Source organism: Augochlora pura, chromosome 10 (assembly GCF_028453695.1).
Source record: "Augochlora pura isolate Apur16 chromosome 10, APUR_v2.2.1, whole genome shotgun sequence".
Lineage (NCBI taxonomy): Eukaryota > Metazoa > Arthropoda > Insecta > Hymenoptera > Halictidae > Augochlora > Augochlora pura.
The window spans coordinates 189,612-209,750 of NC_135781.1; the positions used below are offsets into that span (position 1 = coordinate 189,612).

At 42.0% G+C, this 20,139-nt stretch overlaps 2 protein-coding genes across 3 annotated transcripts; one reads left to right on the forward strand and one right to left on the reverse strand.

The window, feature by feature from the left end:
- Window positions 1-8: 8 nt before the first annotated feature.
- LOC144476303 (transmembrane protein 70 homolog, mitochondrial) lies at window positions 9-973 on the forward strand. Of its 2 annotated transcripts, none has more exons than XM_078193037.1 (3): window positions 9-141; window positions 299-658; window positions 746-973. In XM_078193037.1, the coding sequence occupies exons 1-3, from the start codon at window positions 28-30 to the stop codon at window positions 953-955; spliced, it is 684 nt and encodes a 227-aa protein (XP_078049163.1). In that variant the 5' UTR covers window positions 9-27; the 3' UTR covers window positions 956-973. The 2 variants fall into 2 exon arrangements, with proteins under 2 accessions (XP_078049163.1, XP_078049164.1); XM_078193038.1 differs by having other exon boundaries at window positions 35-141; window positions 255-658.
- A 1,246-nt stretch (window positions 974-2,219) lies between these two features.
- On the reverse strand, window positions 2,220-20,102 carry LOC144476300 (uncharacterized). Its single transcript, XM_078193032.1, has 8 exons — window positions 19,623-20,102; window positions 18,103-18,297; window positions 12,996-13,268; window positions 4,879-5,012; window positions 4,221-4,727; window positions 3,059-4,120; window positions 2,522-2,977; window positions 2,220-2,399 (listed from the first exon to the last, which is right to left on the reverse strand). The coding sequence occupies exons 1-8, from the start codon at window positions 19,744-19,746 to the stop codon at window positions 2,220-2,222; spliced, it is 2,931 nt and encodes a 976-aa protein (XP_078049158.1). The 5' UTR covers window positions 19,747-20,102.
- Between the last annotated feature and the right edge of the window lie 37 nt (window positions 20,103-20,139).

The window sequence follows — 20,139 nt, forward strand, 5'->3', positions numbered from 1 at the left end:
ATATAGACACTTACTATAGTCTTAACAATGTCTTTAGCAATACGACACTGTTTATTAATTCAAAGAAAATTGTGTTTACATAATTTTGCTCCGCAAAGACAGTCGATCGCACCTTTTTCAAGCAACATTGCAAATTTTAAGGTTAGAGTACATCTTTTAATTAATGAAAATATTTAACTACATTAACTTGAGAACAAAGGTTTTATTTGGGATACATTTGCACGCGATTAACAAAAGTACAATTTTCATTCTAGTTAAACTTCGAATAGTTTTAATATGTACAACTTTATTGCCACAGAAATTTACTCGAACTTTGCAAGTGAAGTATTTTCACACGGGGGATAATAATGGCGAAACGAGCGTACTGCATATATACACCGGGAAGTTGAAGAAACGCATTCGAAATATTAAAGCATTTGCTTTACTAACTTCGTGTGGAAGTTTAGCAGTCCAGCCATTTGTTTATGCGAGATGTATGGAACTGGATAGTCCAAAACTCTCCATTGCCCTGGCATCGTTAATGATTATGTATACTACATGTAGTCCACTGCTTATACATTATTTAATGGGGAGAAAATATGTAATTGATCTGTATTACAATGATGAGAAGAAAGAGTACATTGCAGAGACATATTCGTTATTCAACCAACGAACTCAGGTAGTTTTAATACTTGTACAAATTTCTTTGTGTTAATGTGTAAATTTTATTCTTCTGTATCATTTATATATGGTTAAAATGTTTTAGATCGTGTTTACAGAAGACGAAGTGCGTGTCCCTGATGTGACTGGGCCATTTACAACATGCTATGTAAGAGGAATCCCACTTTTCTTAAATGAATCAGAATTTCCTGACATGGAATATTTCCATAAAATCATGGGACACTACAAACCGATAGATTTTCATTTAGGTCATAACATAGAGAAGATTAAGGAAGTATCTCGTGAAAAACAATAAGAATAATTTTAAGTTTGAAACAATTTTATTTATTACACACCCTCCGAATTTAGGACTTTAATACATTACTTGTAGTCTGTTATAAGTTCCTAGGTACAAAATATGTACAATACATTATTTTGTTGACATTGTGTACTGAAAAAATATAGTACAAAATGTTCGCTACACAAAAATTGAAATAATTATGCAACGTTTAAGCATCATATCTTTAAAAATGATTACACATTTTCAGATGACACATTTGAAGGACATTTTTGTCCTTCGTCTGTTCAAAAATATTGTGTCGACGCGAAAGGGTTTTAGATTGTACGTAAAGCTTTGCCTTGAATAAGTTACTAAATCATAATCGATAAGAAAAGACAATTACGTTTTTATATAAGCAAGAAAACGTTATTCATAAAATTTCAATCCAATTATTATTTAAATGATAGATTCGCCATTTTTAATTTAATCTTCTGCCACCTATAAAGACAAAAAAACCTTTCGTACCAACGTAATGCAATCTGAAGATAACGTGTGCTATTAACAATTTCAAGATAATAAAACTATAAATGCAATTGGGTAACCTAATTTTAGAGAGTCAAGTTGTCTCCTAAACAGCCTCAATATATAACAGTAGCTTTAAAAGCAATACAACATAATTCGATAACCGTAAAAGAGTGGCGAATACATTATGATAGAGATCACAGATTACAGTCAATGTTTACAAACACGCATGCACGCACACACGAACTGACAGGCACACTATTCGAACACGATCACTGTACACATTTTCACATCTACGAGTGCACTATTGGAAGTAGGCTGTTCGAATGGCCAAGTCCATTGTCATTGACCCTACTTCTGGCTAGTGAATACACTGGTGATAAAAGCCATTCTGAAAACACATCGTCGCGACTTCCACGCCGATCTATCTTAACGAAACTATACATAAAAATGCAATCGCTTATGTTTCGATAAGATTAAGTCGAAATGAAAGTGTCGATTTTTGATAGAAAAATATCGGTCACAGGAGAGAAACGGTTAGAAATGGTAATACTTGACACTTAACGTCCCTGCAAGTAATCCCGAAGATAGCTAATATTGAATTTTTAAGTGAAATAAAATGAAATCGCGTCACTCATGGTGTTCGTGCGCGAAAACAAACGAATCTTTTAAATGTCAAAGAATGATCACTTTTGCGTTTTGTCCGGGACAGTAGAGACTGGAAATGAGCAAAATCGTATGAGCAGTTATACCATGTCAACCGATAGATCACTATTCACTAAGCTGGAAGTAAATCAAAGTCGTCCGAAACATGTACCATCGGCACATGCATGTCTTCTATTTGAGGTGTTGCCTTAAATTCGCACAGTCCAACTTCCTTTAGTTTCCATTCCCAGTCCATTCTTTGTACCGCGTGCAACGATTCAGCTTCGTTGTGATGTCTAAGCAACATAGCTTCCTATAATGAATATTTTATTGCAATGTGATTGTTATCGGTCAGTTTGTGGGTAATAATCGAAAACAATGTACAAAATAACGAATATTAATGCGACTTATCAGAACAAAAATTGCTACTTTTACCTTAATCTTTTCCCATTTATCATCCACGTCTTGCAACCAACTCAGAAATAGTCTGCCGTTGTATCGACTTCTCGCGTTCCTATCTTTCTCTTCTTGCTCGGGTGTAATAACATTATAAACCTCTTCATCTTTCAATATGGTACAAACTGAGAAAGGAAGAGATTGGTTAGCGAGAGCTCTAGCTGCTCTGCCGTGTACTCTGAGAATTTCTTGTTCCACTGACAAAACTAATTTCTCCTTTTCGACAACATGTTGCATCCTAAGACGATATCTTTCCTTTTCTTGTTCAACATACAAATCTTTCATGGCGCCTTGTAATCCAACCGGAGGATTAACGTTTGGCTCTTTATTCGCATTCCCGGCTAACACGTATGTACAACGATTCATTAGGTAGTCTTTAAAGCCCTGAGGTGGTTTTGGCTGAACTGGAAAGAGGCCCTTTCTTCTTCGTTCGATCTAGAAAAACACAAAGATATTATTTCTCTGCAACGTACATTCAAATAAATTAAATGAACTTTGAACTTGCAAGAAACAGACCTGTTTCCTAATATTGAGAAACAATTGATAACAATTGGTAATAGGCTGGTCGTGCGGATGTACTTCTGGACCAGTATTGGTGGTTTCAGATGTCTCGTTGGACGCAGCTGTAGCGGCTTGCTGTGCTTCTTTATTAGGTTTCATTTTTCTTTTTCGGGGATGAAGCTCAACAGGTGGTGCCGGGGTTCCTACGTTCGACGTCGTTGATGAGGTAGTTGTAGATGTGTTCTCGGAACTCTCTGCATTGCTATCTTTTTGACTTTTCCCGCTGGTATCGGTATTTTTCTCGGACTTTTCCATCATAATATTGGTTTTCAAACTAGTATTATTATTCGAAGTATCCACAGAACTAGATTTATTCGATTCGGTACCAGTCGCCTCGGGTGTTGGCGAATGGTGCCGTTGTTGCGGTGATGAGTTATTTGAACGGTCCGTTGAAACAGTTACAGGCAGGGGAGATGAATTAGGATAGTTTCCGCTACCGGTCGAGGCAGACGTTTCTTTCAAGGTCGACGAGCCGTTACTACCATTACTAGATCTATGCGAACTTCTAAGCACCCTCTGATGATGCGTTGATCTTTCCTCTCCGTGCAAAGCTCCGCTGAAATCTTTTTTGTCCTCGTTTTTAGTATTATTTCCGCTTTCCGTAGGACTCGTCGTACCACTCGCAGACTGATTTTGGTCCTTGTCCGTTGAATCGTTACTATTGGAGCTCGCCACTACGTATGGTAACTGATGACTTCTATTAGACGTGCTTTTCCCATTTCTATTTCCCTGTTCTTGCTCAGATGTGCTACTCTGTGGGATAACTATTTTCAAAGGCGGCACCTTGGGTGCTGAAGCGGAATCGGAACCTTTCGATCTGTCGTCTTCGCCATCGGATTCAGGAGGTGCCGGCGTTGTCGTTTTCGCGTTTGTCGTCGAACCAGAGGGATTAGAAGGCTTTGGACTACTTGCCATCGAAGCGGTACTCGGACTTTTCCTATCAGCGCTAATAGAAGTTGTGTTTTGATTGCTCTTACCAGAAGTTGCACCGGACCCTTGTTTTCCCAATTTTGTGCACTAAAACGAAAAATAGAGTCGTTAGAGTTACAATTATTTCATTAGTCTATTTTCATCTATAAACTATTGTAGCTGTCCTACAATAGCATACGATGCATACCTTTTCCCCCGAATTGGCAGTATTCCTGCCTGTACTTTGCCTTCCGGTTGCAGTATTCTTTAGATTTTCTTTCACAGGCTCCGAGTCTTTGCGTTTTTTTCTACGGTTCTCTTCGTCCTGTTCCTCGGCATTGTCACCCTCGAAAGCACGCTTAGACGAAGGTGACGCCGAAACAGTCCCAGCATCGTCAGTGGGAATCGAGGTAGTTGTCGCTTCGCCGGATGACGTCGTCGAGCCACCGGTGGTAGACGCGTTGCTACCCCCGGTTTGACTTCCCTGACCGCTGGCACTCTTGCTACCATCTTTGTCCTTCTCAGGATTCGGATTCGGCGAGGAACTGGCACCTCGCACGGGTGTCGGTTCCTTTGAACTTTTAAATTCATAGACGTCGCCGTTGTCGTTGGATGCTGATGATGTGTTGCCCGAAGCGTTTGAGCCCGAGACAGCATTTACGGTACCCGACGAGACGTTTGACGTCTTCATTGAAGTCTCCATCTGACCTTGATTCTATAAACATCGATACATTGTCGTACAATCTCTTGTATCGTAAAATATATCGTAAAATAATCAGTGGAAATCATAGATTCTGCTAAATTGTTTTTATTCGGGACTTTGATACCAAATTAGAATAAAAAGATTACGAAAAAGTAATGCGTACCTGTGCGTTCATGCTGCCCTGACGGGAGTTAGCAGTGCTCCCTCCTTTCTTTTCATCCCTTGCTCCTCGCACCTGGTTGAGTCGAAGCGTCACCCTCGGCGAGCTTCCAGACTGCCCGGTTCCCGATCTGTCAACTGTAGAGAGCAAAACACTAGTTAATTGCATGAACAACGACCGAATGCCAAAGAACGAGATTCCTCGAAACCAGTACTCTTCTGGCACAGAGGGACGACAGAGGACGGAATAACCCGGCCAGAAAGAGAAAGAGAAAGAGAAAGAGTGATTAGAGGAGGGGCAAACAACGGAGGTGGAGAAGGAGGCATATTCGTAGAGGGAAGGCGGATTGGGGGAAGGGGGTGTGTGTGGGGGAGGGGGACAAAGAAAGATACACAAGGGAATGAGCCGCTGGTTGCGATCATCGGTGGTATAGTCCTTTAATCACCAGATTCCTGTGAGAACGAGTTTCCCGAGTCGATCGGCCAAAAAGCGAGAACCCTGAATCGCGATCGATACTTTTAGCAGCCTTTTATTGGTCGATCGCATTACAGGAAATCGTGTCATTAAACTCTTTATTCCCGTCGCCACCCGACTGCCAGCAGAAAAGCTTGCGAATTAAAAGATTTTACGACGGGTCCCTCCTACGACGCGTCATGAAGCGATACTCGTCTAGGTCCATTTCCACCCCCCATAACGATTGTCCATATTCCACGACAAAGCCGGCTAGTGCAGGTAGGTACGCGTTGATACCTGGATGACCGACCCCCACTGGCCAAAGGACGTTGCCAAGGAGTATTTTCGCCTCGGCACATTGTCCGCTGGCATTCTTTGATCCTTTTTCAGCAGGATACTTCGCCTTCGTCGAAAAACCAATAAATAGCACGTGACGCAAGCCTGAGAGGCAGGTATGTATATCTTGCTACGCGACGATATTACCGCGACTCTTGGTTTTTACAATAAACTTCGCGTCGTGTCTTCGAGCGTGGGTAAGATATGTTTATCAACCTTGTCACTGTCCGAGTTTTATGCTAGCATCGCAATGTTTCATAAAAAAAATGTGTTTTCACGATCTCACCGCATATTCTTACAGTTTCAGAATTTGTCGAACTTCCGTAATTCGAGCTCTTCGTTCGTCGGACTCGGCCAAGGATATCGCGCGACGAGCCCTCCGCGTTTTAACCACTGTATGTTGCACCTTGAGATTTCTAACGCGTTAATGGCTCTCGAACCGTATACATGTAAAGCTAGAACAGAACTACAACGCTCGACCGAGCAGTACTAATAGAACAAGACATTTATGTATCTATTATTCAAAATTAACAGAGCTCTTGCGGTCACTTGACACCGTATGCATAAAACACTTGACGTAGTTGTACCAATGATGGGTAACAGAAAATTTGAATCAATTGCAATGGTTGCTATACTATTAATAATAGCTCGCAACAAGTTAATTTCAGCGCAGTCAGATAAATATTTGAGCGACGATTATCCTAAATTATATTCGGGATATAATTTAGCGTTTGAATGTTTGCAATGTACATACCCCTTTGAGCAGGGGCAGCTCGTTTCCAGAGATTCTAGGATGTCGTGCAATATTGAGAGCGGAGGTTGACGCAAGCTCTGCTCGATCAATATGTAATTGAATCTGCGAGTTAACAGGACGTCATCGTAATTTCAGAATTCGAGTCGATCGTACGCGTGTTTGAATTGTGTACGCGGGCCAACGAGAGATCCGGCGTAACACGGATTCGCGAGAACACCGCGACCCCGTCCATGATAGACGCTCTTATTAAAATCGTTTTTAGTTGATCATTGATCAGAGTGTCTTCTTCTCGCTGTTCGCTCCGCTTCGTAATAGAAGGAATTGTGCCAATGGAACTTGGCGCTTGCGAATATTGTGTCCGAAAATACATCGACTCTCCCTGCCCAGTCAATGAATTCATAGTTGCCCACCGTTTTGGCACAGCATTATCGCTTTATTAACACGATGGACTGTTTCGTGAACGGCGTCGATAGTTTTCGCAAATTGTGTCGAACGATTCCATCGGTATAGAAGAGTATACTAAAATACCAAGATTTTTAAAGCGAGAAAGCGTTGCTCTCGGCGTAGTAACAGATGCGCAAAATCAATGAAAGCAGAGTCGTCGATTTACGAGATACCCGGGTAGATGAGATAAGCGAGACTCTTATTCGGGAGCCCCTCGGTGATTCTCAATAAAACGAACGAAACAAACTCGATGTGGAACATCGTTCTACGCGTGTGTGTTTAGCTGGACGTTACAATAACGACTAACATCTCGCGATAAGAACGAGGGAAACGCAGAGACTCTCAACGTTCGTGTACCTTTGATACCGTTCATTGTTCTTGGTATAAACTTCGTATCGCGCTTACCTTGCAAAAGTAAGACGGCTTAATTTGAACGGAGATTCGAATTTAAAGTCTTATGCAAAAACAGACTTTAATAGGAAATTTAGGAGATACCGAGTGAAAAGATATTTGATTCGTCATTCTGTGGGAAGGCAACGTTACGGATGTGTACTGCTAAATTGGTGTTTCCACGATCTATTATCGTACACGATTTTCATTGTAAATAGCCACGCGTGTGCAGTAATTCAGCAAATACAACATACGTATACTGTATAGTAGCACGCGTTACCCTCCCACGTTCCGTTAAAACGATCTTCGAAGCTTAATTAAATGCGCCGGTTTCCAATCTCGTCGATTAATCGAGCCACGGATAAAACATTTTTAACACGCGATTCGTAGAAGTTGTACGAATTACTACATAGTCGCAAGCAAGTATTATACGAGTTTAAACCGATACACTCCAGTGCGAAACGATGGAGAAATCAAATAATGAAAATAGATAAGATATTAGGGAATACGCTTTCGGAATTATTAGCATGTATTCGTGGAATAACCGATATCAATACGGAATTTTATCGCAACAGTTATCTGTGCAGTATTTCCTTTCTCTGAAACCGCAGAAAGCTTATTTAGTAGACACAGAGTACCCATAAGGCTGGTAGATCCGACTCGGACAGTTTTGTCAGTTCTTTCTAAGGAGTGGCGGCCGGGGATGAAATACGACAATTAACTGTACGAGAAATGCGTCAGTTAACCGTGCATCGCTGCATAACAAAATATAGAGGGTGGTAGAGGCACTACCGAGAGATATTTAAGTTGACCACCTTGTATATTCGTATGCACCGGGTGTTCGCTCTACAGTCTACATTGTTATCTTCTCAATATTGTAGTAGCAAACGGATGCCGAAAAGAAGATGTATCCAAAAATTATTAGAACTTGTAATTCTTTGCATGTTTGTACGAGAATGCAACGTTTGGAGAAATTTACTAGAACCAGCATCGTTTTGATGATATACGCCTGTTCTTCTAAATACAGATGTTTATTGCATTTACGCTTGCATACGACATTTTCCTTATTTTCACTTGTAGAATATGTCGACACCGTTTCGCGGAAAAAAAACCACCAAGTTTCGTTTCGTCGCAGAAGTCAAAGTTGAAATCGTTTCATTATTTCTTTCGATTCCTGACCTTTCAAAACACCGAACCGCATCGCGAGACTTCGAAAGATAATATTCTTTCGACCGACGATGAGACGGTTTATCGGGTTCTGTTTGCGAAAGAAGTTCGTTAACTTGCTCTGGCTCGCGACAAACAGAATCCTACATTCGATCACGCGCGTCATGGCGGACACGGGTCACGGCACGGCGTTGTCAAACGTGTACGATATATTTTGCAGCCGACTGTTTTAAAATAATGGTAAGTATGTCAGCAGTTCGTACGGTAAACATTGTTACGGAAAGCGCGAAAGAAAAGTTTTCGAAACGAAATATTGGTACAATTTGAAGCGAGCGCCAATTTGAACGCGTGCAATTAGGTCCACACTAATTGAAGCGCCGATTAAAATCTAGCAATCGGCCGCCGCGACGAAGCGATGCGATATGTAACGAAAAGAATCAAGGTCGAGCGCCGATGTTACTTTCAATAGTGTCATCGTTTTGTTGCGCGGCCCCGTGATTTGTACTACGAAGAATTAGCATATCGCCGGAGCTGAAAGTGTAAAAGATTTCGTTGCGTCGAAAGCGGGCACGGGACACGTTGTATCGTGTTTCTAACGAGTTCCGCGAAATGTGCCAGACGTCGTAGTACGTAACCGGTTTTAATCTCGCTAGGCATGTTTTTAATTGCCGCCGTTAAATAATTCACAGGTCCTCCGTTTAATTCCCGCGACCCCGATTAATTTCGCCGTCGAGGTTGCTGCAACCTTGCAACGATACCGATAGCGTTGTCTCCTTGTTCCCAAACGCGACTCGCGCCTGCCGGTGTCCCGCGTACGTTTCGAAAAAATAGGTACAGAGACGGTAACGGCGGAGTAAACTTATAAAACTATGCGCAGTAGCAACGACTGCAACATAAACCCCTTTCGGAGGTGCGATCACCCTAGTGGTGTCGATGGACGCAGACCGTGAGCGCAAACGTGTCCAATGTACTTACTTACTATACTTACTTACTTGCCAGTCAGCGTGCTTCCTCTCTCTTTCTCTCCCTCTCGCTCTCTCCTTTTCTTTCTCTCGCTCATTCTCTCCGCTCCATCTCTCGGTCTTTGTCTGCCCCACTTCGCGCTCCTTTCTCGCTCACCTCTGCAAAGCACTGCCTTTGTCCCACTCCGTCGACAGCAAAACCAGAAGATGTGTTCCAAGGTTCGACACTCCCGTTTCGTTGACGACGCTGCTTCTCTCGACCAGGCCAAACGGAACACCGCGGCGAGAACGAAACGGAATGGAACACGACGACGCAGCCCGAGACAACAATTACGCGTTACCGTCGATGTCAACGTCGACGTCGGAGCGATACCTTGAAACACGCGGCAAGCCACGTGGTCGTCGATGCTCGCTAACAACGGTACTTTCGGATGATCCGACAGCGGCGGGGATCCGCGTACGAAAAGGAACGCGGTGGCCTCGAGGGCATACCTGTTTGCGCGACAAAAACACACTGAACGATATCGCGCGGCGGCAACGATAGCAAAAGCCTCGATGTATCACCGCGAGGAGGCGAGGACAACGACGAACGACGGACAACGCAATGCACGCGACGCGAGTGCGAGTGCGACGGCGACGGCGACGGCGAGGACGAGGACGAGGACAAGGACGGAAACGAGGATGAGGATGAGGACAGTCCGAGAGTCGAGAGTCGAGAGGTTCAGTAGCCGCGGCAGCAGCGTGTGTACACTACTGCCGCCCGCACGACTCCGGCTCCCATCCCACTGATCTCACGCAACACGCCAGACCGAAGACACTAGCAGCTAAGACAGAGAGGAACTGACTCGCGACTGTGTCGCCGCGTCTCCGTCTCAGGCAACTTCTACCCAGGCGGGGCATGCTGCATCGCATCGCATATACGATACCGACGCGTCACTACTCGGGAATGTCACGTCTAATTAAGTACTGCCTTCACATCGGTCGCTATTATTACCGATCGGTGGTGACTACACGATCCTCTGTATCCACGCAGTCTGCACGGATGCGCAGAATTTTTCAGGAATAACATTTTACTCGAGGAATCCCAATGGTCTGCTGTTTGCAAGAGGATACTTGAAATTCGCTCGCAGTCGTAGTAACAGTTGCCCACTCCGATCGGAACCACGGTGGTCCGCTCTACGGTAGCTTGTGGGCACAATTATAAATATTTTTATATCGAATTTTTTCATCCAATTAAGAACGAGATCAACTAAAATTCAATATTAATTTTTTGTCCACAAATTGCGCTTTCATCGCGGTATTCAATCGTTAACATTCGTATTTATAAAAAGACAAACATGAGAATTTATTAAATAAATACGTAAAATTGAAAAATAGAGTAAACCGCGTTTCAAATTTCTACACCTCGTTTAAAAATATTTCGATGATCAGGGAATCGTTTGGAAAAGAAAAAGCATCCAAATTATATGTATATAGCGCGAATAAATAAACGATACATTTTCAACGCAAAGTTGAAATCGAAAAATTAAATTTTTAGATGTATTCATAAGATTGGGCGTATTTCAAGTACCTTCTTTCGAAGAAAAGACCACACGCGATAATGAAAATTCTGCCGGACGATTTTATTACAACACTTGGAGCTAAATTCCCGCTGATCATCGTTGTGCGATCAACGGTATAACGTAGATCGAGATAACGATAATTTGGAAACGGTAAATTAATTTCTTCACTCCATCGTGTGTCTATAGACTGTCCCTATGCATGTTTACTTATTATCATTATGTATTTCAAAATGATCTGTAGCTCGTAAAAATGTACCGAGGAAAATAATCTACTTGTATATATATATAACAATCTATATATTACACTCTTGAGTACTCATAACCATAACTATATGTTCCTGATCTACGTCTGAATCAACTTCTCCAGCAAACCACACAATATTTATTAAGTTTTAGTTCGCCATAATTGTGAATCGATTCGTGGGAAAACCTGTTGCGTCGGTAACTGTAATTACAATTTGTCGGTAAAAGGATTAAACCATAGACGAGAGATAAGCAGAAACAAATTACAGGATAGATCGAGCATCGAATGGAATCGCAATTGGATTAGAGTACAGAATTCGTGTCGCCAGGGTTCTATAACACCGACATAGCAAACTGATACTGACTTTAACGACCTCTATGCCACGGAAACAATTCAATCGGAAATTGCATTCAAATTGCTCGCGGGCTGACCAGTCAAAGTTACTTTGTGCAAATTATTATTTTTAAAACATTAACTAATCTATTATTTGATGTACAGTCACTCTGTTCCTGTGAAAAATGGTTTTTCAATCTATTCAGTGCTTGCTTAAAAATATATTCTCAGATAAACTAAATCCTTTGCTGTTTAATTGTCTTAAAGCGGAAGGTTCGGTGTCCGCGGCGCGTCATTCAACCCTAGTCAGGTCAACCGAGCGTTCAACCACCCGAACGCGCGAGCACAGTCAAAAAACTGAGAGCGATGCACCCAAGACAGAGAAGACCTTCTTCTTGACACATCCCCAACTTGCGATTGGTATCTTTTCAAAAACAGTTCACCTTGTCCATTTTTACGTACGAGCTATTATTCTGGACACACTAATTACGCTTGAGACACGTGCGTTCTCGGATTCTTTATCGGTACTTAAACATTGCACAAAATTTTCAAGTTACAAGCGTCGAATATTTACAGGAAATATCAAGCTTTGTCGCCAATTAATTATACAATTTTTAATCAATTTTCTATATATGTTCAACGTTCACATTTACAAATGTGAACGAAGAATCTATAAGTTCGTAAAATAGTGTGAGGATGTTGGATGATAATGTAATTTCATCGTGATTGTGTATTTCCATAATTTGTAGCATTTGTTGGAAAATCGTTGATGAAACATGAAACTCGCGCGAGTGAGAACCGGATATTATTGACCATACAGGGAAACCGCAACATGCGTATTTATAACTTACATACACTTTCGCGGTATCGTTTGTAGAAAGTTGCAACAAAAATGATCGCTTGCAAATTCAACCGCAGGCACTTATTCTTCTTCTTTTCATGGTAGATGTGCTTAATGTTCCCGTTCGATTCATTTAAAAGAATAGTATAGTGTATGCGATACAATTTTCGATGTATTTTTAGTGTTGCGCATACATTTCTACTGACGTACGTAAATGTTTTATTTCTAGTAAAGCTGTACAATTAAAGAAAGACTCCAAAAATACGTGGAAATCTCTCGGTAATGGTACTTTAGTATAATTGGTAGTTCGCAATTGAATGGAAACTCCCGTTATGACCGGGAGATGACCAATTGTTGTGCCTTTAGTTTATTTTCCCGCACAATTAACTTTTAATTTTCATTGCTTTATATCGTGTATTTTTTAAGAAAACAATTAAATACGTCTTCTTCGATAAATACAAAATTAATTACACCCGAAGAGAAACGAAAGGGCAACGATTGGTCACCTAGCAGTAACCGGGCCCGCTACCCTAGATCCTTATTCGAAGTTTCCATGGAATTATTAACATGGAAGACATTTAAAGTGACCGAGTGAAATGAAACATTCTGTAAACATAAATACATATGAACTCACCTTTATTTTGCGGTGGTGTCCTCCGCATCTCACAGGGGGCTCCACTGTCCTCAGCAACGTGCAGTGCAGCGGCTGGCGCACTTCCGGTTGTACGTTGCTGCTGTTGTTGGAATTGGGAATGGTGATGTTGGTAAAGCTGCTGCTGTTGCTGTTGTTGCTTCTCTTGTTCCTGTTGCTCGTTTGATGGCGCTGTTGCGCTTGTTTCAACTGGAGAGCATGAGTTATCAGACACGAAGGTAGTACTCTCATCGGGTGAAGTCGCACTTGTGGTATCTGTGCTCACAAATGAAATGGAAATAAAAACCTAGACGCGTGCTCCTATAATTCTCTTAAATACGATCCCAAGTATCTTTTGTGGAAAGAATAGAAAATAGTGGAACAGTGGCACAAGAAAGTTCGGTCGAATATACATACATAGATGTTTACGAATGTCATGAATCTACACGTTCAACAAGACGAGAGAGAGAGAGAGAGAGAGAGAGAGAAAGCGAACATTCGTTTCACGTGAATTTCAGTATTTTCATTCTGTCCGACGTCTGTATAATTTACGTACACTATTTGAACACGAGGGCCTGCGCAACGAGTTAAACTCGAAAATAGAGTTACACTTTCTACACACTCTGGCTTGAGATATTTGACTAGTATCTGCACAGTTCGAAATGTGCACATGTAAAGGAGACTTCGGGTTTTACAGTACTTTTTCTCCCTCTTTTAGCAACGTTGTCTTCGAGAAAACCGCACGAAGGGCTGCGAAGTGACAATCGATTGGTAAAGATCTGTCTGGTCTGCAAATAGAGAGACTTTTCACGGTGGCAGCGAGACTTTTGATGCTTCTAAATTTGATGGACGAGATATCATTGTTGTCGATGTTCTTAAAGCTCGGCCGTATCGATGGTGGTACCCTGGACTTTCGTTTCAACTTATTCTCACGTGGTTGCGGCTGTACGATATCCGATTACTTTTGTTACGATAAACAGGTTTCCTCTCGATTTTCGTTTTTTCGTTGCGCGTGGAGTGTGGGGCCACTTGTCACGCCGATCCTGACGATTCAAAGGCGGTTAGGGCGACATCTGTCGGTCCGCCGGGGGAAAGTCGGTACGCGTACGTGTTCGACGTGCACGCGAACACGGCCCCTCGCGAACTAGAGGCCATGTTGCGTCGCTATGTCGACGATTGGCTCCGCCTCTCCCCGCGCCGCCCCACCAACGGTGAGCCACGAACGCTCTTCCTCGCCAATCGGAGCCAAGCTGATCCCGCCAACGACATTGTTGGTTGTTCGTGCATCTTGCTTGCTCGTGCTCGTGCACGTCCGTTCTACAAGACGGTTCATGATATTTGTGGAAATGTGTGCAGTCACACCGTTAGGAATCCGCGACTATGTAGACCGTCTATGTACGATACTTAAATGTATGCGTTTTATTGCTATATCGCTATGTACGTATATCCTGTACGCGCACATGTGTCGATGGCAGCATTTCCTCACGTGCCGTTCCTGCTCCTGCGCTCGGCACACCAGTCGTATTATCGCTTACTTTCCGAGCGTGTTCGCGCGATCTGCGCCAAATAGAGCTGTAGAAGAAGGGTACGGGCATTCGCTAATGTAGCAAGGAGAAGCGCATGTCTAATTCCTATTTTCGGACATGCCGATTTATCCGAAAGATTAACCCATTCGTCACTTTCTATTTCAATTTCCATTTTCTTTCTGTTTAAGTAATAATTCTGACAATGTTAAAGCAATGCAGCCGAAACTGTAACTGGGACTGGGAAAAGCTTGCTTGGAAAGCACAGGGGTATCTCTCCACTCCCCACCCATTCTTTCTCCGCAACATGGTACATTAGATTCCAAAAGGTTCCGGTACTGTGTGCCTCTACGATGTTACATGGTACGGATCAAGTGGCTACCAAGTTCGAAAAATTAGCCAAAGCTTGTATCGATTGTATTTTCTCTTGCATCAATTCTACTGCCATTAATGCTTTGATATCTTCGTACATACGAATTACATACCAGGAGCAAAGATACGATAAGGTAGGGTTTTGTAACTTGAGCTGTAAGCAATGTAGCAGATTAGAATGGCGAGCGCGCATCTCCTGAAAACTAGAGGCTGATGCGAAAAGTGAACACAAAGACAGACTAGTGAAAGGGCTGCAGGGACGGGTAGGTGAACTAGGGAGAACAAAGGAAGCGTAGAATACCCGGAAAAGTGAAACGCGATTGAGTACAATAACGGACTAACTACGACGATGAGACGACCGGTGCTCGACACCTCGGCAAACATGTGGTTTACCGGTGAATACGAAAAAGACACGATATGCTCTCCGAATATTTACACGCATGAAAAGTAACGTTTACTTTAAAGACGATAGATTATAACGATGACTGTCAAAATCACCTTATATTCTTTTTATTTTTACAATGGCGACCAATCTCAAGAATCTCGAGTTATTTTGTCCGTTAAGAGAAACACGAACAAATAACAGAGAGCCTGAAATTCTTCAACAATGGGATTTTCACAATCTGACTGACAATGAGCCCTGATTCCCCTCTTTCCTATTTCTCAATCTCTTATTGTGCAACGAGCATCAATGCCTCGTCTGTTGCAGTTTTATTAACATTCTTACCAATGATACTATGGCTTGCTTCGTTCTTAATTAAACAAAGATCGAATACGAGGCATATGTGAACTATAAAGGGTCCAATAGGAAAATCGCGTGGTCTCATAAATTCGTAGTGCATGGCCCTTGCCATCAAATTACGACATTCGTCGGTTTTCTATCCCGATCGATATCTCTCCTGTTAGCATAAGACCAAAGACTGGCCGTCGTGTTCTCTGACAAACCGATACGATGCTTTTTTATTTTCGTTACCCTAATTTCTCACAGCAAAATTATTCAGCTATTGGAGATGTGAAAATATAATTTATATCTATGGAACAAATAATTTTGTTGGGGAAGCGATTGTATGCGACGGAAACGCGCGCATTATTTAACGAAAGCGAGAATGGACATAAGAGTTCAAACTTTGACGATTTTCACTCGAGTAAATAATCGGGAAGATGAAATGGTAACGATGGTAAACTGTGTAGAATAAATAATGTTTTTAGTTACGTATACAGTTAACAGAGAGAACTGTTTGAAAATGGAACGACGATAAACAACGGACCCATCGTTCCCCGAGTGATCTATCGGCTTTAAAGACACGGGCGGCGCCCGATACTGCCGCCACCTCTGCTCGCCGGGCGATTGAATAAATATTTCAGTCGCTTTAATCGTGTTATGTTGTATATTTATGTAGAAAACGTTATTGTATTCATTTTCCAATAATAGGTAAATCCGTGAATGAAGCACAAGATCGAAAAATTGCCGGAAGTGAAACCGAAGATTTAAATCAAATTGAAAATGTCCTTTATGGTTACAGATATTCCGTAATATTCTGATACCTTTACGAATTTAACGTGTCATCACAAGCATCACCGAATATAAATCATGTTTACATGAATGGAGAAATGTAATTCATTTGGTTGGGAAATGAAATGTTAAAATTCGCGTATGTAATTGTGAGACTCCACCTCTGTGCTAACGTAGAAAAATGATCGCAGATAACGCTTGCAATGTTAAACGCACGGGTGTCCAACGCCCACGGGCATTAAAGGCTACTTCCTCAAGAATGTCTGGTACGGTGAACTGAATCTTCGGCTTTAAACCCGGGTTCGAAATTCTCTGTGGAAACTTTGGATTTGTTGTGGGCATCGTCTCGCAGGTAAACCCAGGTCAAAATGATTGATCATTCAGGAACGTTCAGGGAAAGTGTAGCAATCTCTAGTATTCGCTGATGTAGCGAAATTTCTAATGTACATCGTATACACAATTAAAGTTTAAAAATGCGAGAGGGAGAGAGAGAGAGAGACAGAATAAAGTTGTTGCTTGCAAATGAATGCAAAACTTGATGAGTAAAAAGTTCATTGTAAATGCAAATTGCAAACGCATTAAAACATGAGATTATACGTTTACTCGAGACAAGTGCTTTGATTTAGTTGTTTTGTTTTTAATAGCTGTTTTCAATATTCTTAATTCTGGTATCGCAAATACAGTTTTTAAGTTCTCTCGCATGTACGTATAAATATTAGGGCAGGAAGCATTCGCGTGTATGAGTGATGCGCATAGGTGTAGGGCGTCTCTAACGAGCACTTGTCTGGCGGATGATTATCGAGCGACTATATTACTCGAAGAAGGGCACGGTTCGTAAATGAAGGGGGTACGATATCTTGAAATAAGAAAAACCATATAGATCGTGGTGATAAGCCTGACATGTAGAAATGTTGGACGACGCGAGTTTTAAGTTGTCAGCTGAAAAACTATGTGGAACAGTGCGGCCCTGTCTCGAGTATTGATCTGAACGAGAGTTGTCTGCTGCCCCTCCACAGCCTAACGGTAGATGCTTCATCCCTTCGCCACCCCTGAACAACAAGGATGTTGAGCACCTGTGACTAGGATGCTGGTGAATACCCTATTAGGCACATCTTAAGTAGCAATGTCTTCTTGCACTGGGATTCCTATTCTCATTCGTTACTCAAGCCCCGATGATTTAAACGTCGAAATCGGAGAATACTAAATCCACTCGCGTACATAATCACATACGTTGAATACCACCAATTTCAGTAGAAATTCATGACCTCTCATGCAGGAGAATGAGATAATCTAATGGGAAAATGATGATCGAGCCGAGTACGAAATAGTATGTTACAAAAACGAAGAATCATTTTATAAAGGATTCTGCGAGAAACACACGGAATCTCGTACCTTGGACTGTTTCTTTACGGGTGAAGGGATCAAAATGATCCAGGGTACAACATTATTTACAAGTTTGAAAATTCACATTACTTGTAGCAATTTATAAGCTACGTGTTGTTAAGTTGTAATTAAAGTATCGCGTTTAAAATGCCGAGTTGGGATTTTCAGAAGAAAAATTGATCGCGTGGTTTAAGCTATTGTACATGTGTATATCGAACGTTGCATTCTCTATAAAATGTGTGTAAAATTATCGTTCAAATGAAACTTGAGACAAATGAGGAGTCGAATAAAAAAAATAGAAAAGATTTCAGTTACTTACCACTCGTTTCTTTAGCATTAAGATCATATCCGTTCACGAGCAACTGTCCGACGCGAAAATCTTCTTTGCGATTAATAGATGCGTGGACCGTCGATTCTCCATTTTTGCTAGACCATCGTCCTTTCGATCCTCGTTGCTGTAATGTCGACGACCTTGGGGTAGAGCTGGACGTTGTATTTTCTGATCGATTTCCACCTAAAAATTATACAGACAAAATTTACAATCGATAATAAATAAATCAACCTTATGCGAGGCTGCTACGTATTCCGCCTTTGAATTCTGGATAACCATCTCGTTCTGTATACATACGTACGTACATGATATGAATTGTCTGTAAGTTTGCAGACAAGCCTATTCATATAAAATATATCTTAACGCGTTCGATCGCGAGGACACAAATATATTTGAAATTCAAATGAGCAGGTAGAGCACATATCTGTGCATATAAAATAAAGAATAACATAATAGACGGATTAAATAGTGAGAGCAGATCATGGCATTAACGCCTCCTAGTGTAAATTGCAGTTGTAACAAGTTACCGGCAATCGGTGTCGGTATCAAGACAATTTTCCTGTGGCTGGATCTCGGATGAGCGGACATTGATTGTTGCGCAGAGTTGAATAGTTAGCGCGCGATTTGACACGGAAACAAAAAGGATATTCTGATTGAAACTGTCGATACCATCCGCAATGTTTTATCGGTGAATGAAAACTAATAAGAAAAATAATCGATTAAGTATCGAATCGTTGAACTTGTGTCCTCCCTTGTGAGTATCATTTTTTCGAATTTCAGGATTTTTCTATTAAAAATACATTGTTTTTATTAACAAAATTGTCACACGTTATTTAATGCTCTTTCCGCGCAATTTATAGAGGCGTACTTAAAATGATGTAAAGAATCGTGCGTTAGAATCGGGATTCTGAGCGAGTAAACGTACCGGTACTAGATTAATTTAAATTTCCCTCCACAGCGCAATACACAGATGGCGTACCTTAGAACTAAGCATGCTGGGCAATCGCATAACATAAGCAAACTCTCGTCTGTGGCATGGTATATATAACTAGCTTCGGGTATCGTGTTGCAGATTGTTCCGACAAAGCAATACAGCGGGAAACTACGGCTAATCAAGACATGGGAGTGTGGAGATTTGTGCGAGTGTTAATTGTTCGTGTATCGGTCGAGAATTAAATGTACGATTAGTGGTCGAATCGAATGGAGTTGTTGAGCATATATCTTGAGCTAACCTATGTATAATAGGTAGTATGTAATGTCATATCGCAGCAAATCCAACTGTCCGATACGTAAGTCTGTATACATATGAAATAGATATCGTCTCGGATACTTTGAGAGGTGACTCTGAGTAGGCAACGGCAACGACAGGAAACTAGGCGCGTAGTCGACGCGGTATAAAGATCGCTCGATAATCGATCAAGTGTTGAGACGGGTTGCGTTGCGAGCAGTTGCGAGGGTAATTGTGCGCGCGTGTTTGTTTAAACAAAGGCTTGTTTGTTCTCACTCACCTGGTACTATTTCCTGGGAGGTCATTTGGAGAAGGAGCGCGAGTTGTTGACGCTCGGACATCCGCGCTGGGTAACCGCGGAAACGACTGTTACCGCCTGCGGGCATTCCGTCCTCATAACTCATGTAACTCGATCTCGAAAACGCACGTGGAGGATCGCGGTGCACACTTTAATGAAAAGATGCCGGGCCGCGTGTGGTCGCGCGCGCCTTTATTCCTTGGCCCGCCGTGATTTGCCACGAGCGAAGATAACCTAAAATCGCGCGGTCGGTTCACGCCATTTTGACCTACCGAGCGCGCACAGATACGTGAAACGACAGTCACGCAACACGTATGCAACCACACGCGCCAAAACTAATTGCATCGGATGAACACTGAGAATTGCCGTTCGTGATTCTGCACTCTTGTTTCCCGGGCCGATGATTTGATTTCACGACGCGGTATGTGTGTGCGTGATCTTTCGAAAACGAGATTCGCGACACACCACTCGGAACACAGTGCGCAATATGACGCAACGT